The following is a 24,033-nucleotide window of genomic DNA, read 5'->3' as shown; positions in this document are numbered from 1 at the left end:
TTGTCAAATAGTTATATTTCTGTCAGGAACTTAAAAATCCAGTTTTGCAAGTCCTAGTGTTGTATATTTTGAGAATATTGAAAATATATTTAATATTAGGATACTTGTAAGACAACAATAAACTTAAATAGGTTTCCTGTTAAAGGGAACATTCATTATTATCGATAATTTTTAATCGATACATCGATATTTTTCTTTCCCTTTACGATCCGTTACAAATTGACAACTAACTATCTTGTTTAGGCTAAAATCAAGTCTATTATGGATTAAAACTGTTCTAAGCTAACCTAACATAACCAACCAAACTTGCTGTACCGTTTTAAAAATTCCGTTTGATTACAGAAAAGGCATGTGGGGAATATTAAACGGAATTTTTAAATGTTACAGCAAGTTTGGTTAGTTTTGTTGGGTTGGTTTGGAACAGTTTCATTTCAATATTTTTTTTATACTGAACAATATTTATTTATCGTAGTTGTCAGCTGATAGGTTTCAATTCGTTAATATCGATATATCGATTGAAAATCATCGATAATAATGAATGTTCCCTATAACAGGAAAGTACCCTTAAATACTACATTAAAATATGTTAAATAAATAAAACAAAAATCTAGCTGAGCTGAAACACTCTTTTTGTTTCCTTTGCCAGTGGCATTTTGCAAGAAAGTAACTCAAACGCTTGGGAAAGCAGTTAGAACTCTCAGAATGTTGTGAATATGTAAGGGATCAATCTTGTTCCTCTAACACCAAAGTTTGAGACACTAACCTTTAGGCTAGCAACGCACTCATATATTTTTTTCAGTAGGCCTATCAACAAGTGTGCTAATTCAAATCTGATTTTAACTTTCTGGTTACATTTGCTTGAATGCATTACTAGTAGTATGTTATAGTATTATAGATACGTGTACACCTCTCGGAATGTACTCACAGGCAGTTGGCTCAGCGAGGACATGAGCTGGTCAGCAGCGGAGGGTTTGCATCTCGTCTGTGTGGCAGCCGTTATCTCGGCTACCTCAAGGTCACAGTCCGATGAGGGCACAGGCTCAAACTCGGCTCCTCCTTCTCTCTGTGCCAGTAAAATTATGTTAAACTTTGAAATGAACGTCGTATTGTATCGTTACAGTATAAGTAGGTAGCTAACTAATCTAAAAAAAAATCTTAATCTTACTAAAATATTTTCAATAGTGTTAACAAAATATGTGATTAGGAACAATCGATGGTGTTAAATCCTTGCCTTTTATTAAGCTTAATGCAAAAAGTGTTGATTTTTTTAAAGGTATATGTGACCTCTTTAAACGTTGAACTGGCCCATCCACATGAGCCTCAAACAAACCGAGGGGTGAGTCAGTACAACAGTTCAAGAATGAACTGCACAGTCATTATAAGACACAGCACTGATACCCAAATACTGGTGGCACTGATGTATCTTAACCCCAAGATAACTAAAGGATACATCTATAATGGAATGAGATACATTGTGTAGCTTTGATAATGACCAAGACCCATGGTGTAAGGGAAGCTGCTTACTCACTTTCATTTAGGACCACGAGTGAGTATTACCTGAGTATCGGAGCGAGAGTCACATGAAACAGAGGAGTCAGTGGTTGTGGACGCAGGCCAGTGATTGTCTACAGATGCCAATAGATGTCTCCACTGCCACCGCACTCGCTCAGGCCGCAACTTGCGCACAAAGTCTCTCACCCGCAGCTGTAGCCCACTTGTTCCTGAAAAATTGAGATAATATCTTGAATTTATAGACCCAATTGTTGGAAAAAAAGATTTTCACTTTTTCTGTACTCTTAACGCTAAGCTTTTCCCCACTTTTAGACTGAAGTCCTTCAACCACAATTCTAGCCCACTAGTTCATAAAAACATTGAGGTTACAAGGTAAACATACTGGACACTTAAAATATACTTTGTGTATACATTCCCAAACTATGCTATGAGTTTTGATATATCCTAATGTAAAATTTGACTTTTATATTGTAACAGTTTTATAATCTATCTATCTATCTACCTATATAAATAAAAATGAATCCCCTTATTTGATTGTATTCCATAACTCAAGAACGAGTGCACCATATTGGATGATTATTTTTTTGTTCTGTTCCTTAGTGCCAGGGGAAGGATTTAATTTAAAGAAATTTATTATCCATCTACTAACTGTTATTTAGTAATTTGATTTTAAAAATTCAAAAATATTGCTTTTACATTAGCATTGGATGAAAATGATTGAATTAAACTGTGGGATACAATAACATGTGTTAAAAAAACATGCGTTAATTTTGAACCAAGAGGTGAGTGAGCATAGCGAACAAGCTCATCTTCAAAATAAACGAGCATTTGACATGAAACCACGTTAGGACAGGATAACGTATGTCGGGAGTTCTTAGTAAAAATAACACAGAGAAAATACTCAGCCGTTCATTTTTGAGCGAATTTGGCCACGGTAATTTATAAATACATTTTTCACACAATAAAAATAAGAAGAGTAAAGGTGTGTGATATTTTTTATAGAGGAAAAGTTATCATACAAAAAAATCATATAGAAAAGATGACAAAGCCTATGTTAAATCAGCATAACGGAGAGGATAAAAAAAAATATAATTTGCTCCATAATTTTAGTTTTAAATTAATTAATAACATCTTTTAACATAATGGCTGTACAGGGTAAACAGGCTTGTGCAGATGTACTTATCAAAATAGATGAAGATAAATTAATTCATAAATACAATGTTACCTGTCTCCATTTTGAGTTTAGTCACACCATCCTAATCCTTGTAAGCATTAAGAAGAAAAAAACGCAATTACTATCACCAGTAATAAAAGTAAATGTAACATATTTTCAAATCCAAATGGACAATTGCTTAGTTAAGAACGTGACTTAACTCATTTGGAATCAAATTATTTTTCTTCTATACTGATCAATTGATTGGTTTACACTTGTGGTCGAAGCAGCTTTAAGGGAAAAAGAGCTATACCACCACAAATCATTAAGCCCTCTGAATCCAAAATTTGCTAAACATAAGAAAAACATAGTTTATGTAGGCTACTAATAACATTCGGCTGTCTTTTATTTGCAAAATCTCCATAAATTTGTATTTACACTGTAAACAGTCCAGCACAAAGCTTAATAAAGAGTTTATTTCCTTATTATAAAAGATTAAATTAAAATAAACAAAATAAAATAAATTCTATACCTTGATTAATAAAAATGTAGTAGCCTATTGTTTATTTGTTAAATCTCCCTAAATTTGAAATTGCACTGGAAACTTCCTAGAACAAAACTTGAGTGTATTTCCTGACATAAAAGATGCAAGGAAAAATTTAAAACTCATAATGGTTTTAATCAGTTAGCCTAACCCGTAAGAGTATTTTATTGTAGGGAATATAAAAAATACAATATTATCTCTTCATGGAAGTCTTTCATTTTAAAATACCCCCGCCGCAGCAAACCTGCAGACTAAGTGAATTTCCATCTACCTCATCGGATTTTCAATTAAATATAATAAAATTAGGTTTAACAAGTACCTAGGTTTAATCTTACAGGGAGGGCAATAAAGTGTGTTTTTTAGTAAAATATGAATAGTTTAGTATAAAATAAATACATTTTGTCAAGTTGATATTTCTCCGTAACCAATAACCGTAAAAAACACTTCAATATTTGTTTTTTTTTAGCTCTTTAAAAAGGTTTAAAGAGAAATTAAGAAACTGTATGTTTTGAGGATCAAACACTAGAAAAAAAAACAATTTTTACCCCATAAAACCCCGATCATGTTGGTTTGCGAACTCATTCAAGTTTATCCCGCCCTACACATTGAAGCCCCTGAAATATTTTATTAGCTTTAAATTCCACATTTTTTCTGGGGGATATTCCATACCCCCGGTAGTTATCCCCCCCCCCCCGAAATGAAATCCTGGGACTGCCACTGCTAGACCCAAATGCAATTTTTCATTGAGCTAGATTTTAGCAGTTTTATTTTTGAAACTACTGATATTTTTTTGCTTCATTATTATTGTTTGTAACACTGTATTCACAGAAGCTGGTAGCAATAGAGCAAACAGATCACCATTAACAGTAATGAAACAAGTAAATTGTATTCTCAATTTCAATTTTATCAGTCACATTTTTATGTTATTAACTTATGTCAGGGGGAGGAGTCGAGATCTCTTTAAGTTTTGATCGCATATTTAATATTTAATCATTAGCCACATTTTTTTTGTAACTATGACATTTGTAACCAGCTAAGTTAAAAAGTTTTGCGTTTAGGTTTTGAGATTTGGGGATTTGATTTTTTAAAGTTTTGGTTTCGGTTTGAGATTTGAAATTTCTGGTTTTGGCCATCACTAAACCAAAAGACTTAGTACACAAAATAAACTACTATGCAAAAATTTGTCGATGATGCAAGTACAGTAGTAGAATTTATTCTACTTTGTTCAATTGGATACACCAACTCTCTTTTCACAAGGAGGCTTAAGTAGAACATAGTGGGACATACCTTTTAATAAATTAAAAGGGAAAAAAAATTGCTTATTACATATATGGAAAATTTGCTAAAAATAAGTAGGATTGTAAAACCTAATAAAACCAACTACATACTCAAGAGTAACAGAATTGTCAATGGTTGAGAGAGTTAAAGTGTTGTATTGGCTTATATTACATCATAATAAGCAGCATCGCATCAATTTAAGCAACGGAGTCAGCGTGCCAGCTTATTAACTATCACCCGGGGTCAATTTTGTCTGGCAAAACTAAACTCCAGCATAGTTGTTTTAAGGATCAAAAGGCCAATCTTTTCATTACTCCTTCCGCTCTTTTCTTTGACAATCACTCTTGAACGTGCATGTGAACACATCTACTGCATTCAAATTCCTAAGGGTGTTTGGAGTAAAAACTAAATATGTATTGGTTTGGGAAAAAATATTTCTATAACATGTAGGCTCTATTATGAATGTACATTTTATTGAACTGAGAGATTTATTTGTAACTGATGAATTAATCAGTAAATATGTGGCAAAATGAGTTGGCTTTGGGAAGTTATGCTAACTTTGGCTTAAGCATATTGTGGTAGGAAAATACTCAATATACTTAGCTTAATAAACCTTACCATACTGTAATCATTGAGGGTTGTCAAGCATAATCAATTAAAATGTATACTTTAAATTTGTTGACTCATTCAAGAACAGGAAAATTTTATATAAGCATATTAAAGAAAGTATATTATGTGTATAAATAACTATAATATAATCAAGATAGGAATGAGGAATAAGTTAAAAAAGCAATGCATAAAAATATTATTTTACCTTTCTTAAATCTTTTCCAAGCAGTTTTTCTAACCTGCGCCATGTCTAATTGCACATACAGACTGGCATTTTAATTACTGATAGAAAAATGATCAGCGTTGGGATTATTGGCTTACAGATTAATAGAAGATAACAGATAAACGAAATGAGGTAGACATAACGATGAGACAGCTGTTACAGCAGACGACAACACAGTCATCTCAGGCGGTAAAGTAAACATGGCTGACGACAGGCATTTATATTTTAAATACTACCTCTCTGCAAACATTTAATCAAATGGGATTTGTTTAAGCCTACTGAACTTAAATAGAAAGTAAAATAATTAGTACCGGTACTAAAAAGGTAATTTTATTTTAGTTAAGACTTAAATCAACTAAAAAATAACAAAACATCACTGAAATAGACATAGGAGAATAACTAATGCAAGGCGACTAAATACTTAAATGTGGTTTTCCGAATGTTTGTTTTTTGAATCTGTAGGTACACATAGTTTAAGGGGTGACTGATCCTTTAAATTTTTGGAGACTGAACCAAAAATTCTACCAAAAGTATGTATTGTGCAAACCTCTCTATTTTAAACCCACGCTGTAAAGAAAACATGTGATTGTAATTTCTTTAACTTGTTTCGATTTTCTGTTTATATTTTGTTGTTATTTCGTCAACAACATAACATGACAACCCATAAGGCCCATGTTAATTTTTTTTAATTTAAAACTCATTGCTTGTGCTTATTTTTGAGCCTATTTTAATTTACAGGGGATTCTGCACATCTACAGGAAAATATCTTTCATTTGGTACCAACCGCGTGTAATTCGGTCCAGAAGTATAGTCAGGCTAGCTGTCATGAGTTTTGCAAATGTTTTTTTTGTAATATAAGATTTTCTCAAAATGCCTGATGCAAATGTAATGGTGAAAATTAATATTTCAAAAGACTATTCCCTTTTATGAATAATAATAACTTAAAAATATGCTAGCTAATTTTGGTAAACAACTTATTATTACAAAACTTCAAGTATTTCCTTGTACTATTTTTAACCATTTTAGGACAAACATAGATTGTCATTAGTAAAGGCAAGACGCATCTTTCTACAAATTACAATAGGTTTTTATAGGATTTTGGGAAATGGACACAGACTTCTGGCTACACACACTTTGGATTCAATAAGTTTAAAAATACCCTTCATTCTAAGGTTTTAAAATTGAAACAGGAAAAAGGTTTTTTGTGCTTTTACAATGGACGAAAACACTATTTAGTAGTTAACCACCTGATTTATAAAGTCTTTTTCAGTTTCATAAATAATCACTACAAAATTCACACAAAAAAGTAGAAAAGGAGAGCTTGTCTACGAAAACCAACCCAAAGAGATTTCTTCCGGCAGTCAATGCAATTGTGGCTCAAAGTTAAAAGAATAATGATAAGAATAGATAGGTCAATGTACCTTGTACCTAATATAATACGACGTATTGAGAAGGTGAGTTACTGAGTTATTATTTTAATATAAAGCATAGTGTTTTATCATAGTTTTTTTTGTGAGGAAATAGTCCAAACGCTGATCTATTAAATTGTTAAATATTGTTAAAATTATTAAATGTTACTATTTAACAAGATTAACAAGACAGTACATTGACAGTTTTGTAAAGCCCGATGGGAAACAGCAACTGGGTCCAAAACTAACACAATCAGGACCAAACTTATTAAAGAACAATATATTGTTATTGATTAAGGAAAATTGGCATGACTGAACTGCATTAATGACTGTTGATTACAATTTCTAACAATTCTTATTTCCTGTTTTAGTATGATAGTAGGCAATAAGACACAATCAACCACTGTGATAGAACCAGATTACACTTTAATCATTTACTAAAGCAAAATGAAAACACCCTGAGCAGAAAATATGCCTATTTAGAATAGTAGATTGTTAAGAATGTATGACTTAACTATCATTTTAATTTTCCAATTGGATTTTCACTAACTTACTAAATCACTAGCTGTCTATTTACGTTTCTTAATATAACAAAAAATATCTGTGCCAAAGCTGATGAAATTAATTTTGTGATTGGCTTCGACTGGGGAATGGGACCCAAACCAATGACAAAGGATTTAGAAATCAATGAATGATGGGGTTTTTTAAACGTAAATTAATAATAACTTATAAAAAATGTTACAATTTTTCTAACAAAATGATAATGTACCAATTGAATAAAAAATGCAATACTATTAACAATGAAACACTTGAAGATGTGGATGGAGAAGCAAATGAATACTTCAATGTTTTCAAAACTATCACTACTATCATCGATGAAAACGCTGAACGTTTAAATAGTCCTATTCTGATTGAATATGTAAACTCAATCACACCATCAGGAGGAATACAACTATGTAAACTTACACTAAAAGCAGTAACTTATCTATTTTGATGTTGATCAGAAACCCCTAAATCTAGGGTTAGGTTTGGTCAATGGTGTGCCTTTACAATAATTTGTTGGGTCTTTATTAAAGGGTTATAAAATTAGAAATAATGACTGGATCAGGGTGCAAATGTAATGGTTATACCAAGAAAAAAGTTTACCTTGATAGACCCTTATTTGCATTTTTTTCATTCTTCAAGAAGACAATTTCCAAATTCCAATAAGGGAAGAATTTTTTATTTTCACTAACCCCAAGACCAAAACTACCTTAGTAAACCAGCATATATTACTAATGAACAATTAGGCCTATAGGTTTATTGACTTTAGCAGACTTAAAACTCTGCAAGTAAGTTAAAATCAAATTATTATTGAAAACAACAACAACCAAAGCAAAAAAGGGTCTGTTGTTCACAAAAAAGATGTGGTGTACAGGGACATCTATTCTGACACATAGAAAATGTGATTATTAGTTTAAATATTACAATAATTTGTTTTATGTTTGAGCTTTTTTTAACGTTACTTCTGTCCCTACATGCCACTAGTAATTAATTATTTAAGTTTACAAACATTTTTGTAAAACTGTAACTACTGTGTTGTTAGGGAAATAAAAAGATAATAAGAGCAAATCAAATGCCGGGGTTAAAATGGTTTGAAAGTAGATACTATTTGCAAATGTACCACAGCTTTGTGACATGCTTTTAAAGTACAGCCAAACTCGTACTTTTGTCTAAGTCTAACTGATTAGAAACTGAGTGATTGTTTCAAAGGGAACTGTTGTCTGAGTAATAACAAGGTTATCAAAGGTGATACAAACCGTAAACAGAAATCTATTACGACTCTGATTATTGTTTGTTTAATATATATTCTCACGTTAAATATATTTATAAACTGTGTTAATCAATTAGGCTAATCATTTTCATATAAAATAATTTAAAAAAATAGTATTGGTGATTAACTTAAAAACATTTCAGTTCAATTCCATTGAAAGCCAATTAACTTTGTTTTTTAAAATCAGTGGTTGTAGTCAATCAAAATATTTATGCAAAAATACTGAAATTTAAAAAATCAACTATATCATCTTGAAAAGCAATATTGTAAAAATAAAAGTTAATTTAATTTATCTATGAAAGTCATCATCTTACACTTCCATAAACAATGTTGGCTTTTAGATCAGTGATCTTATACAAACAATCTAGCTGACCCGGTGAACTTTGTAACGCTTAGGCCTACAGTAACAGGCAATGAAAGAAGTGTTATTTATTTAAACTTAATTTAAGCTTTGACAAATTTAATACAATGAATACAAAATAAATATAAGAATCAGTACAGTAGTTCATTAGCATAACACACAGAGAGAAAAGAAGTCAATAAAACAACATAAATAAGAACTTATGTATCTTACTTCAACAAGACATGGTAAAGTTAAACTATGCACTTGGGTCATTTCTCTTCATTTATGCACCTTGTTACTATGCATCTGGTGTTATGTTATAAGGTGCAAGAACAAATAGGATGAATGATTTTCCAAAACCTAAGTCAACCTTGAAAACAAGTCGTATTTAATAATCCCCACAATAGATTTGTTCTGAAGGTTCTCTCGTATATGTTAGGAACATGGGGAAATTTGTATACCAATTAGTTCAGAAGTTTTTCAGTTACAGTATAAATGCTTACTGTAATCTTTTATGAACTAACGCAAATTTATGTTTTTAACGAATTTCCCATATAGAGAATAAGCTATTACCGTAGTATACTCATGGTAAGACCTTGACCCAGGACGGATTTACTTTTTCCTTTTGAGGTCCCTAGAGGCCAAAAACACCATCCATTCAAATTCATATATAGGTACGGTATATATTTATTTAGATATGTGTCCGTTAGCATGATAACTCGAGCAAAAATGATCTGATTTTGATGAAATTTGGTATGAACGTGTAAACCTACATTTATTCGAACGAGTTCGCGAACCAGCATGATCGGACTACGGGAACGGGTGTTTATGGGGGGTTTTATGGGGTAAAAATTGGTTTTTCAGTTTTTTGACCCTAAAAACAAAAAATATAGCAAATTATTACCAAACCATAAAAAAACATATAATTTAGTATAGCCTATTGAAACCTTACAATGCGCCTAATGGTTACAGAGAAAATTCCAAAATGTTGTAAATTTAAAATTCCCATGCTATTCTTATGCAGAATAAGTAAACTGTTGTAGTTTGCTTGTTTATGAACATATTTTGATCACATTTGGAAAATGCATTTATTTCATACTAAACTAGGGCCTATTAACATTTTACAAAATACACTTCATTACTTTTTGGTTGCAGCAAACCTAAGTACTCGTTAAACTAATGCTATTTAAATAGGGAATAAATGTGATATTTTCAAGGAGACATTTCAACATAGGCCTAAATCAAATCAGACAAATGGAAATTCACTTAGTCTGCAGGTTTACTGCAGCGGGGATATTTATATTAACAACCACTATGATCAATAAATATATTATTAATAAATGTGTTAGCTGCACTGTCTTTAACGGTTTAGGCTAAAAATACAGACATTTAAGTAAACGAGCTTGCACGGAGAAAACAGGGAATAATATCTAACAAAATGCATTTTATAAAAAAAGACTCAACAAACAGGCTAATCTCTTTACAAGGAAGATAAGCTGTTATTTTTAAGTGCGGTTCTTCTGAGAAATATAAATGAGATGAACTGGAACAAGCACATTTGGGCACCTAACTTTACAAGGTTAACTTTACTTTCCTGCTTGCTCGGCTCAAACACCCAAACCGTCTGTATGGATTACGGATCTCCAAGGAAACAACGGTTTATTAATGGTTGGCAGCCTTACTAGTGAAAATTGTAATTCTTTGTTAACAACAAGTTATTGACAATGCTTATTTTAGTTATTGTGTGCTTAGTTATTATGTACCTTTCGCCGCACTATAAGATCTAAACGTAGGCCTACACTTTCACTTTTATGTCAGAGGGGAGACACAGAGTAATGTACAAGTATAATACAATAGGCTAAACCATTATTTTTTAGACATACGTCTATCCATAGATAAAAGGAGTCATAGACACCTAGATACCCCACGCAATGCTAATATGTGTTAACAATTTTTGGTCCAAAACAGACTAGATCCTAGACGGCGCTGGTCTCGAAACCGACTAAGCGCGGTTGCCATGTCGTGCAACTTAGTCAGTCGACCGGCCAACTCAGCCGGCTGTGAACTGTCTAGGGCCTACCCCTTTAATCTTTAGTCTATCTTACTGTAAGCTAAGCACACTCAAAGTCCAATTTCCTAACCTGCCTTGTGGCAAGGCTACAAAATTGCTAAGCCGTCTCTTACTATCTGTCAATTTGCTGCTTCTATGTTAAAATTATCTGATCAAATGTTGTGATGCAACTCTAATAGTTATTTATAATCAAATAGGCCTAGATTATTTAATAATTGAACACTGTCTTTAAATTAATTCTTGTCATCAGTAATGAAAGGAGAAAGTAAGTTAGCCTAACTAATTTAAATAAAACACACACAATTTTGAAGATCAAACATACAAAATAACACAGACATAGGCTTACATAATTTCAACCAGCTTTAAGATGATAAAATATAACTAAAGGGTGATTACTTTTTAACCCACACTCTAATTGAATATTACCTTGCTAACTTAACTAGGGTAACCTTAACACATAGTTTTAAATGTATATAAATGTATATAGTTTTTTTTGTTTGTTTTCCGTTGACGCTATCTATCCAGCCTAGGCTGGTCATCGATGAAGAGGAGGTAATTCAGGTAATAAAAAGGCTAGAACTGAGAAAAAAAACCTTTGTCAGCAAATATAAAAAGTGACAGGAAATGCTGGATCTATTTACAAAGCACTCAAAGAAAACCCACTCTAGGCTTAGGAAGCAAGAAATACATTTCCTGACCTTTCATTGAACCGTCATAATGGAAGTGGTAGGGGAAGATACAAGATTTCCTAGCGAAGGCTGAGCTCAAGCTGGAAGATCATATTGAAACTGAGAGTTTTTAATTTAAACTAAGTTAACTTGTTAACTGGTAGCTTTAATTAAATCATTCCAGAGCAAGTCGATTGTATGGGCACAGTTTCTTAACTGGACTACGCTGATATTGATTTAAACTATTAATTCAATTAGTAAAACTTCATTAAATTTTTTCATTATCAGCAAGTTTGGTCATGACAGTTTCATTTTATAATTGATAAGTTAGTTAAAATATCGATTTTTTGAATCAATAGTTTTAATCAATATTAGCGTATCCTAGTTAAGAAACTGTACCCAATTGGATTATGTGGAGTATTCTTGAAATCTGATATTACAGCCACATTACAGTCATTAATCATTTACCTAAATAATTTACAGAATAAAGTTATGTTTTAGTCAAAAAAATTACTCCTTTAAGTTAGATTTTTTGAAAGAAAAAATAACTGACCCTTTCTTTATTATTCAAGTTGTTATTAATGCAGTTAAACTTCCCTAATGCACAAATTGATGCTCTAACCATTGATAGATTGGACTAGCCAGATAAGTTTTAAATTAAACTTTTAAGAGTGGTCATAGGTTGCAGGCCTAGGCCTACCTAGGTAGATTTTTGTTTTGGGTAGAATTTCATAAGTAAAGCCAAAAACAATGGAATGAAAATATTGTATCGATTAATTTGGTATATCGATTATTTCATTCGGTTAGTTAGGTTAGGTTAACCTCCAAACTTGATATAGGGCCTATAGAATGAAATAATCGATACCGGTAGGCTGAATCGATATGTGTATGTTAGGCCTATTCATTGGATTGTTTTTGGCCCCACTTATTAAAGTCTACCCTTTATTTTTAAAAGGCATATCTAGGAATAAGTTAAACTGTAATTATGTTCTTATTGTAAATAGCATTGCTGAGGGATAAATAAATCATGAGTCATATTTCCAAGAGCATCAAGGATTTTTTATAACCCTGGCAACGTAACAAGCTTATGAATTAAGTTAAGTGTAACAAATATTTAAAAATTATAATATTTTTTCCATTCTATATTGAAAATCTATAACTTAACAGCCCATATGCCTAAATTTAGGCTATGTGTTTGTTGCATTAGGGTAGGTAACTTAATAACAGAAGAATTAATAACCTGATAAAACTAATCTTTCTAAAAGAGAAAAAAATGGTAAAAACCATTCATTATCCAATAAAGTTTTGATTATTACAAAATCCACAAATAATGGAACTTTTAAAATCAAATCATCAGGGTCATCTGAGTGAAATAGGGCCTAGTCCTAGATTTTACAAGATAAAATTTATAGGTTATGTAATATGATTATTTTATTTGTACTTACAAAATTCTTAACTTGGAGGCAAATCAGTGGAAATCTTTGTTTAACACCACAAAAATGAGTACGTAAACATATTAATAACGAAATTTTGCTCAATCACAGACATTTCTCACTCAGAACTCAAGCTTTCATTAAAACAGCTGTCAGCTGTCAAGGCCAAGGAAATGACAAGTAAAAAAATATTGCTTCTTGTCCTGTCCAACAAATTGACATACCTAATACAACACAGTGCAAGGGAGAAAGTGATTTTGACAGCTGTATTTCCACACTTAGTATCATGGATTAAACATACTCTCCTTTTTTAGGGGAGAGGAGGGAAAATGCTTTTACGCACACAGGTAGCTAGCCTGTAGTGTGAGACTCCTGAATTTATCAGACTACTCACTAAAACCCCCCTCTACTCTGTTGGACACAGACCTGGAATTTAATACTTTAATACTTTTCTTTGAAATGGCGATTATACAGAGTAGGTATTTTAAGCCAAGTATGAATGGAGATGAGTGTAGGATGAGTGGCGCGATCTTGTTGTCTTGTTAGTGACTAAGGGCGACATATCCTTAGAAACAGCTGTTAATTAATAGCCCATACAGCTAATGGCAACTAAGGGACCTACAGTTTATAGTGAACTCATAACCACATTTCTGCCTTGGTATATACAAATTTGTCTAATTATCAGGATAGTACTGCGGATATTCGTAGTACTCACTCGTGCGGACGTTAATCCACACCAGGGAGTATCACATCCACAGTGCATGCCTATAAATATCCACAATTCGCAACCTCAGTAGCTGGATTACAGGACGACGCCACCCGTCCCAGTTTAATTGTTTGTCACATTACTTCAAGTCAGTCCAACATGTGACCTAAGCCCTCAGGGCCAGGAGTCGTACCGTTTCCTGGTATTTAGATTATTTATGACCTACACTGCATCCCGGTCAAGTTCGAGCTTCTTGGTGCGGAGAATATACCCTGGATGTAATGTGACACACAGGTCCAATTGTCCTCACCCTCCATCATCATCGGCATGACTGTGTCTACCGACAGCAGTCCTACGAACCTTCGAGCCTCCAGGCGGGGCCTTTCCCAACGCTGGCAGTGAAAAAGTATATGTTCCACGTCATCGGGAATCCATGGGCAGTATATGCAATCGGGTGACACGACTTTGCCCATCCTGAATAGGTACGACCGGAAAAAGCCGTGACCCGTCAAAAAATGGGTGAGGTAGGAGTTCACCGCTCCACACCACAGATTAACCCAAGGTTGGACTGTACTCAGTCGCCCTGGTCCAGCGTCCCCGTGTCTCCTGTTCCCTGCTCTCCTGCCACAGCTGGTAGGTGCGAGTACGTTCCTCTGTTCGTGTCTGATGGTCCTCCCCACGGCGCTGATAAGTTGCCTTTCTCTCCGCCGCCAAAATTTTGACGGAGATGACTCCAGCAAACATAACCAGGACGGCGAGTTCGGACACTGTTCGGTATGCAGATGCTACCCTTAGTGCTGCCTGACGCTGATTCGGGCGAGCCGCATATCCTATATACTTCCTTTATTGAGAGCGTCTGCCCACACCTCTGCACCGTACAAGAGTACGGGCTGGACCGAAGACATTATAAAGCCTTCTACGACTGGACCGAGGCCCTCCTTCCGGCATTGCTCATAAACCGGCTAAGAGAAGAAACAACCCTAGCGGCCTAGTCCATCGTACGGAAGATCTGAGCCCGCAAGCTAAGCATGCTGTCCACCATGACCCCAAGATACTTGGCAGTACGAACGGTTTGGACTTTGATGGCCCCCACCCTCAAAGGCACAATGGTGTCAATCCGTTTTTTGTCAAAATCGCGATCTCGGTTTTGCTCATAGCGAGCGAGTGTTAGCTTGGTCTGACATCCATGCGTTTATGGTACGCATAACTCGGTTCAGCTTTTTAGCTGAGTCAGCTCAACGCTTCGTGCAGCAACGTCGTCTGCGTACCCAACCAAATCAGTTTCCTCAGGCATTTCAGACATCAGAAGGCTGTCATAAGAAACTTTCCAGAGGTCTCGGCCGAGTATGGAACCTTGGGCGGCACCAGAAGTGACACTCATCGTCCGCGGGCCTTCCGTAGTGTCATACATGAGGAGGCGGAACCGGAGATAATCCTCTATGATGCACATAAACTTATGCCGGAACGTGGAAGGTGTTCTTCAGAGCGTCCAGCATACCACACCACCTCACAGAATTAAATGCGTTTCGCACATCGAGTGTACGAGCAGCACAACCCTGAACCCTACGAGAGTAGTAGTTAAAATCCTCAGATCTCACCACGGCTTGCCTCACCTCCTCAATAGCGTCAACCGTAGATCGCCACATCCTGAATCCATCCTGACGAGGGTACAGGTCCCTCGCAGCGACCACGGTTGAATTCAGCTGGGAACGGATCAACCTCTCGAGGAATTTGCCAGCCGAGTAATTTAGATCAGCGCAATCTGTAGGTGGCTCACATCATTAAGACAAATTTTATTAAAAACTTGGCTACAACTTTAACATTGGGATGGAATGTCTAATTGCTCTTTTAGCAGCAACTAAATGCTTGTCGTCATTACAGCTGTTAAACTGGCTTAAATCGCTTACAGCGTAACTTATATCAGGACGTGTACATACCGATACATACATTAAGGCACCAATTAATTTTTTATGAAGATCATTTTCATTAGGTGTCTCGGATTTGGACAATTTGTGTGACACACAAACAGGGGTGGCTAAAGAATTACATTAGCTCATTTTTAGTTTATCAATAATATCTTTGACATACGATTTTTGGTCTAATTTAATTTAATCTTCCTTTCTATTTCTAGTTACCCTCATTCCAAGGCACTCTTTAATAGCTGACTTGACTGGGACGGGTGGCGTCGTCCTGTAATCCAGCTACTAGGAGGTCACGGATTGTGGATATTTATAGGTATGCACTGTGGATGGGATACTCCCTGGTGTGGATTAACGTCCGCACTAGTGAGTATTACGACTATCCGCAGTACTATCCTGATAATTAGACCAATTCGTATATACCAAGGAAATAACGTGGTTCGGATTCCACTATAAACTGTAGGTCCCTTAGTTGCCATTAGCTGTTGGGCTATTAATTAACAGCTGTGTCTAAGAAATGTCGGCCTTAGCCACTAACAAGACTACAAGATCGCGCCACTCATCCTACACTCATCTTCATTCATACTTGGCTTAAAATACCTACATTGTATGGTCGCCATTTCATAAGAAAGTATTAAAGTATTAGCGCCAAGATCTCTCATCTTGAAATAGCAATTGCAACTTAAGTTTACAAGTTCCATCGACCGAGTTGAAAAAAATCATCAACATGTAAACCAATATAACAATAAGAAAATCATTAGACTTCTTAATATATACATGGATCATACTTAGAGATTGACAACAGTAGTTCTGTGATTCGAGAAAGGAATGAATGTTGTCGTTCCAGCATCGAGCTGCCTGCTTAATCTCGGGAGCAGAACCTGTACCTCTTAACCTCCGCTCTTTGAACTGTCAAATTAAAGTATTTACAGCTGACTTCAATGAATATATTTGTTTATTTAAATTCTTCCAATAGCTCTCCATAAGCATAACATACAAACTTTACAGGCCAGTGGGGCTAAGCCACTGGCTAAGCCCTAAGGTTAAATACAAAATTGAATATGCCTATATTTTAATCGAGACAAAGACGAATAAAACAAATCAAAGATCAATAAAATAGGTCCGGCCGTTCTTGAGTTAAAAGTGGTGTAACCAAAAGCATTTAAGTAATCTTCGGTGTAACTAACACGACTTTGTTTGTTATATATATATCGACCAACAGAGTACCCGTCCTTCGTACGGGGTTGGCGTATAAGTATAAAATGCTTATTGAAGTTATACTCGTGCTCTGCGTTTGCAATGGGAGAGGACACGGTTTAAGAATATGTGGTTATTTTAATTTACGGTATACTATAGTATAGCTCATCTACCATAGCCATAATGTTCTTCCACTGCTTCTAAACAATTGAAAAAAGTATAGTTCTCATTGTGTATCACAGCTTTTTGATGCTGCTTGGTTCAAATTAGCCGTTGTCATAAATGCAAAAAATAGTGCTGCACCCTGTCGGTAAACCTTATAGATTTTTAATGCTATTGAATATCATAAAATCAGCTTGTGTAGTTAAAACGGCTAACAAAATAATATGAACTAAGAGGTCGTACAGTGGTCAAAAACCCTACCAAAAATATGTAATGTACAGACCACCTTTTCTATTTTCATCCTACGCTGTAAATAAAACATGTGATTGGAATTTCTTCCATTGGTTTTATTTTCTGTTTATATTGCATTGTTATTACTCCACCAGCGTGACAACCACAGAATATAGATACCTAGGTACAGCAGCTAGTATTTTATAAAACTACCACTAAATCGGTACTATTGTGTCTTACCGTGCCACCTACGGCAATAGCTACATCCCTATAGTGGAATTCGCTAAAAACAAGTTATTTTGTGAGATAATTTAAATACCAGCTTGGTTAAAGGTTGATGTTTCCCTAGGGGCTTAGGGATGACAAGAATTACCTGACTACGAACAAACAGGGTTGTTTTTGCTTTCAATTAAACCTTTACAATTATCTTATTATTTTCCTTCGTACTCATTTTATTAGAGAATAAATTTAGAGATTACTTATATGCTATGCTTCACTTAAAGGTAAAATATGAGATTGTTTTCATTTTATAAAATGTTTCATTTACTTTTTGTAACACATTATCATACTTAAGCTATGGTTCCACAGGATGCGGAATCTCCACCGTGCGGTGCGATTTTTTCCGCTGCGGAATTACAAAGAAGTGCAAATAAAACTCATTATGAATAGACCTAATGATAGGTTTTAATAAACTCTGAAGTCAACATACAAATGTAAATAGTAAACAAAGAACAACTGTGAGACAATAAATAAATTCATAAATACAGTAAGGAATAATAACAGTTCATATGTATAAAAATATTATCACATTCTTCCCACCCTAAAACGAGACGTAGTCTTTTAGATAGTAAGGTCTTTGCCGTATACGCTGTGGATGCGTTTTGGAAGGCACTGAACTTGAGTCTTTGCAAGAACTGTTTGCATGTTCAACTGGTACATTCGTGTCACTTAATGTCCCACTAGAATCATTTTCAACTTGTTCTTGATCAAATGAAACCTCCGGTTCTTGAATAACTTGTTCATTTCCACATGTTTCTGGCAATTGGTAGTCTGTTTCTAAAGATGATTGTCCAGGTGCTGGGGCCAGATCTCTTATGGATACTGTCTTCTCTTGTCCATTTGGGAGTTTCACATGAGCATAACCTGGATTTGCTTGAATAAGTTCTACCTCTTCTACAAGTGAGTCATACTTGCTGGGCCTGTTGTGCTTTCTCAACAGCACTGGGCCGGGTTGTGACAGCCAGCTTGGAACTGAACCTCCATAATACGATCTTCTGGGGTGCTTAAACATCAGTTCATGAGGTGTTGTATTGGTTGATGTACATAATAATGATCTTATTGAGTGAAGTGCTTCAGGAAGAACTGATTCCCAATACTTTACGGGTAGGTCTTGGGTTCTGAGGGCAAGCATAACAGTCTTCCATATAGTGCCATTGAATCTCTCTACTTGGCCATTCCCTCTAGGATTATAAGCAGAAGAGTGGCTTGACGCAACACCATGAGTTTGTAAGAAAGACTTTAATTCGTCTGACATTAATGACGTTCCTCGGTCTGAATGAATGAATGAAGGCATACCAAAAATTGTAAACATTTCTTTCAGTTTCTCAATCACGGTACTGGAAGTCATGTCTCTACAGGGGAAAGCAAATGGATATCGTGAATACTCGTCTACAACAGTTAATATGTATTTATTTTGCGTAGCACTTGGAATTGGTCCTTTAAAGTCTAAGTTTAGTCGCTCAAAAGGTGCTGTAGCTTTGATTAACGTACCTTCATATTTACAAAACCTAGGCTTAAGTTCAGCACAAATTCGACATTGAGCTGTAGTACGACGAACTTCTTCCAGTGAAAAAGGTAAGTTTTTCGATCTAATCCAGTGGTAAAATCTTGTCACTCCCGGGTGACACAGGCTCGTGTGGATATCATTTAAGTTTGGACGACCACAAATCGTTCCACACAATCGTGACATGGTGTCTGCAACTCCATTTTCCTTGCCTGGTCGATATACGATATCATACTTGAAACAAGACAGTTCTAAACGCCAACGTTGTATCTTTTCATTCTTTATTTTTCCAAATCTTTTATTGTCAAACATGAAAGAAACTGATCTTTGGTCTGTAATGAGTAGGAATGGCCGGCCAATAAGATAGTGTCTCCACTTCTTAAGAGATTCTACGATTGCTTGAGCTTCTTTTTCAACAGAAGAATGGTTCTTTTCAGATTTTGATAATGTTTTCGAATAAAAAGCTACTGGACGTCCTGCTTGTGACAAGGTTGAGCCGATTGCAAACTCAGATGCATCGGTCTCAACTGTAAATGGTATGTCATTTTGGATTGGGGCTTTAGTTGCAGTTACTATTTCATTTTTCAATTCATTGAAGGAGTTAATTGCTTCTTCTGATAATGGAAAACTTTTAGTCGATGAAAGGGGCTGAATCTTCTCTGAAAAACTCTTGATAAAGTCTGAATAATGAGCGAACATGCCCATGGTTCGACGCAATGATTGGCCATCATGAGGAAGTGGTAGTTTCAAGAGCGGCTGAAGACGGTCTGGATCAGGACGGATTTCGTTCTTTGTTATTACATATCCTAACAGATGGATTTTGTCTTGTGCAAAAGAGCATTTTTCCATGTTCAGAGTTAAGTTGTACTTCTTGGCTACATCAAAAAACTTGTTCAAATTTGTATCATGTTCATCTTTATTCCTCCCTCCAACTGTTACATCGTCCAGGTAAGCTACAGTGCATTCAAGTCCTTCTTTTTGTATGATTGAATCAATTTCTCTTTGGAAACAGGAGACGCCATTCGTAACACCAAAAGGAATTCTGCAAAATTGGTAAAGGCGCCCACAGGCTTCAAATGCTGTATATATTCGTTCTTCATTTTCAATTTGTATTTGATGGTAAGCACTCTTAAGGTCAATAGTGCTAAAAACACTGAACTTTGAAACTTTGTTAACGACGCATCTTCAACTCTGGGAAGTGGGTAGGCGTCAAGTTGAGTGAATCGATTTATTGTTTGGGAATAATCAATGCACATTCGCTTCTTTTTTGTTTCACCTTTAACTACAAGTACTTGTGCTCTCCAAGGTGAAGTGCTTGGTTCAATGATACCCTCTTTCAACAAGCGTTCAGTTTCTTCTTTTATGAATTTCGAATCTTCTTCTGAATAACGTCGTGACTTAACTGCAATAGGTCTACAGTCAAGAGTTAAGTTTGAAAACACGTGGACGGGTGCAACCTTAGCTGCTGTAAGTCCGCACACCTTCAGCGTAGGTTTCTTACCCCCAAATGAGACTTCAACGCTTGAGTGTTCCTTGAAAATGTCATGTCCTAAGACAACATCAGCGCATAAGCCGTCTAAAACAAGGAGTTTAGTTTTGTTGTAAATATGACCTTGAATCGACAAATCAACAAGACTGTAGCCAGCTGTAACTGGTTGATAAGAAGTAGAAGCCATAGTAACACTAACGGTGGTTGGAAAAATTGTTATTCCCCTCTTTTCTACTAGAGATTTACTAATAAATGTTTCCGAACTACCAGTATCAACTAAGGCATTAGTTTTAATCCCATTTACTTCAATCGTAATAGTAGATTTAGATAAAGATTTAGGTGCAGCTGCACATGTAGCTGGATTTTTGCTGAAAGTTTTTTTAGAGTCAAGTTTTGTAGGAGGTAATGAATTACTTCCTGACTTACAAACCATCATGAAATGTCCTTTCTTGCCACAAGAATGACAAATATGATTTGCAGCAGGACATTCACTTCTAGTATGTTTTTTACTGGAACCACAGAAATAACATTTCCAGGAAGTGGCTGATAAACAAGTTTCCTCTGCATTATTTGAGGACATGTTACTTTTGACAGATTCTGGTTCTGAAGTAGTAGAATGTTGTATGCAATTTAATTGAGAATGTTGCTTGTTATAATATTCTGATTGATACTGAGCTAATTCCAAAACTCTAGCTTTCTCAAAAGCCTCATTCAAAGTTAATGTTTTATTTTCTAGAAGTCTTTGTCGGATAACTGGGGAAATAAAACCTCTGATAAATGCATCACGAATATAGTCATTTTTATTTTGTTCTGCAGAAACTTGGGAAAAATTACAAGGTTTACTTAAATCTTTCAAAGCTTGTAAATATTGGTCAACTGATTCCCCTGACTTCTGAAAACGAGTTGCTAGAAGATGTCTGGAATAAATCTCATTCTTAGGACGGATATAGAGTTCTTTTAAAATAGCTATAGCTTCATCAAATTTTGTAGCTCCAGAGATGTATTTGTAGACAGATGGACTAATGTGATTAACAAGTAAACGTAGTTTTACCTTTTCATTTGTTGCATTAGAGTCACATTCCTCAAGGAAGTTGGTAAAAGTCTGGTACCAATGCAGCCATTGTTCTTCTGCACCATCACTTTCTGGCTCTACATCAAATCGGTCAGGCTTGAGGAGTTTGTCCATGACTTGTGAAAAGAGTTTATTAAATTGAAGTGCAAATAAAACTCATTATGAATAGACCTAATGATAGGTTTTAATAAACTCTGAAGTCAACATACAAATGTAAATAGTAAACAAAGAACAACTGTGAGACAATAAATAAATTCATAAATACAGTAAGGAATAATAACAGTTCATATGTATAAAAATATTATCACACACTGGTTTAATGGAGTTCCCATGTGTGTGGTTCCACTGACGAGCGTTTCCGCATCCCGAATTTTCGGTTCCGCATGGCGGACAAATCATACTGGTCTGAGAGCAGTGCAGTGCGGATTCCGCCAGCGGAGAAGAGCCATATCGTGACCGATCAATTTAGTTTCCTAACATTATTTCAATAACCTTATTCTTTTTTGGGGCTTGTATATTTATTCGTGTATTAATAAAACTACAATTTAAGTCCGAATTATTATTTTATTTATGTTTACTATCACCATCCTCATACAAAATTAATAAGGTAATTTTTAAGAACTAGTTTTAACATCAGTTTACAATAAAAGTAACCACAATTAAAAATAGTTAAGTCTGAATATTACCTAATATTATTTTATGGTATAAATGGTATTCTATTTGTGTTCCATACTCGTCGCTAGTTTGGACAGAACTGAATTTTCGCAACGTTATTTCCGCAGGCAGTGGAACCACCCCTCCAGATTTATGCTGCGTAATTTTTCGCAGCGGAAAATTACGCACCGCACGGCGGAAGTTCCGCAGTCTGCGGAACCATAGCTTAAGACAATAGTCCTTTTCCGGAACCTTTTTCATATTAGCCTACTTCAAGTTAGGCATAGAAGGTCGTGGCATTATCACTTAGATAAAATCCATAATGATTGGCAGGACTTGAACCTTGGACCTCGGCAACCGAAGTTATCACTAGATTAGATCGCCCCTTCCTTCCCCCTCTTATTATCGGGCTTACTACTTATTGTATGAACAGCTTTCCTTCGTTTTAGCGAATTTCCCTATAGGGAAGTAGCTATTACCGTAGGTGGCACAGTAAGACCTAGACCCGGGACCGATTTACTTTTTCATTTTGATGTCCCCAGAGGCCAAAAACACCATTCGTTCAAATTTTTATATATGTATATATATATATAGACTTATATATATATATACACGTCCGTGAACGCGATAACTTGAGTAATTTTTGTCCGATTTTGATGAAATTTGGTTTAAAGGTGTAAAGCGGGATAAACTTGAATGAGTTCGCGAACCAGCACGATCGGACCATGGGAACGGGGCTTTACGGGGGGTTTTATGGAGTAAAAATTGGTTTTTCTCACTTTTGACCCTCAAAACACAAAACTTCCCGATTTCTCTTTAGACCTTTTTAAAGAGCTTAAAAAAACAAATAATTTAGTATATAAAAGTATTTTTGTTTGATTATTAGTAACGGAGAAAATTAAAAAAATTGTAAATTTAAAATTCCCACGTTATTCTTATGGAGAATATTGTCAAATGTTGTAGTTTGCTTGTTTATGGATATATTTTGATCAAACTTGGCAAATGTATTTATTTTGTACTAAGCTATCAATATTTTACTCAAAAACACACTTTATTAGTTTCCTTGTAGCAGCAAACCTAGGTACTCGTTAAACCTAATGTTATTAAAATATATTTAACTGAAAATCAATTCAGACAAATGGAAATTCGCTTAGTCGGCAGGTTTGCTGCGGCGGGGGTATTTCATTAATAATCCACATCATCCTTAAAACCCATTGTATCCTACTGGCATAACAAATGCACTATCAAACAAAAATACCTAATGATTTGGTATATTATTATTATTATTATTGGTATATTATTATTGTATAAATATGAGGCAAGTGGCAAGTGGCTTCTTATTTCTTTTATGCACAGATCAATTATACTCTCTCCATTGATCTAAAATAAATAAATAAATAAATAAATAAATAAATATATATATTATATAAATCAGAATATTTCATTTCCTTAAGCTTTACGGCAATAGACAAAGTCAAGTCTTAAGCTAAATTAAATAAATTATTAACAACGTTTTAAGGAAATCGTCGAAGTAGTTTTCGATTTCTTTGTGCAAGAAAGCAAGCATACATACATACAATCAAACATTGCTCATACTGTATAAGAGTATAAATAGATAGATAGGATAGGATAGTTTTAGTTTTGCCTATTGGGTCTGATGATGATTGGAGTATCCATTATATGCCGTCTTGTGAGTCAACAGTACTAGGTGGCGTTTGCAGAGGCATCCACAAAATTGAGCGGAGCCATCAAGAGTTTATATTA

General features: G+C 34.9%; 2 protein-coding genes across 2 annotated transcripts in view; both read right to left on the bottom strand.

Annotated features, from left to right (window-relative positions):
- The window catches only part of LOC129002536 (uncharacterized), a 48,488-nt gene extending 45,720 nt beyond the window's left edge, over positions 1 to 2,768 (bottom strand). The window contains exons 1-3 of the mRNA XM_054430407.1: positions 2,738 to 2,768; positions 1,558 to 1,721; positions 926 to 1,063 (exon numbers count right to left, since the gene is read on the bottom strand). Of these exons, the coding sequence (XP_054286382.1) occupies positions 926 to 1,063; positions 1,558 to 1,721; positions 2,738 to 2,747 (312 nt within the window). The 5' untranslated portion in view covers positions 2,748 to 2,768. The remainder of the gene's footprint in view (positions 1 to 925; positions 1,064 to 1,557; positions 1,722 to 2,737) is intronic.
- Positions 2,769 to 15,216: 12,448 nt separating this feature from the next.
- LOC129003710 (uncharacterized) lies at positions 15,217 to 21,729 on the bottom strand. Its single transcript, XM_054432007.1, has 4 exons — positions 21,595 to 21,729; positions 20,385 to 20,586; positions 18,139 to 19,929; positions 15,217 to 15,524 (listed from the first exon to the last, which is right to left on the bottom strand). The coding sequence occupies exons 1-4, from the start codon at positions 21,727 to 21,729 to the stop codon at positions 15,217 to 15,219; spliced, it is 2,436 nt and encodes an 811-aa protein (XP_054287982.1).
- Positions 21,730 to 24,033: the final 2,304 nt, after the last annotated feature.

The sequence above is a fragment of the Macrosteles quadrilineatus genome, unplaced genomic scaffold, assembly GCF_028750875.1.
Source record: "Macrosteles quadrilineatus isolate MER2022 unplaced genomic scaffold, UCM_ALF_1.0 Scaffold_9__3_contigs__length_116548681, whole genome shotgun sequence".
In the NCBI taxonomy this organism is placed as follows: Eukaryota; Metazoa; Arthropoda; class Insecta; order Hemiptera; family Cicadellidae; genus Macrosteles; species Macrosteles quadrilineatus.
This window is presented reverse-complemented; position numbering and strand designations above follow the sequence as displayed.

What these genes read in the sequence shown, in the direction of transcription:
- LOC129003710 (XM_054432007.1), bottom strand. Translation starts at nt 21,729, where the DNA reads ATGGACAAACTCCTCAAGCCTGACCGATTTGATGTAGAGCCAGAAAGT. An exon ending in TGAACGCTTGTTGAAAGAGG is followed by an intron (nt 19,930 to 20,384) that starts GTATCATTGAAC and finishes TTTTTGATGTAG; the next exon opens with CCAAGAAGTACAACTTAACT. An exon ending in TTCCAAAACGCATCCACAGC is followed by an intron (nt 15,525 to 18,138) that starts GTATACGGCAAA and finishes AGCCACCTACAG; the next exon opens with ATTGCGCTGATCTAAATTAC.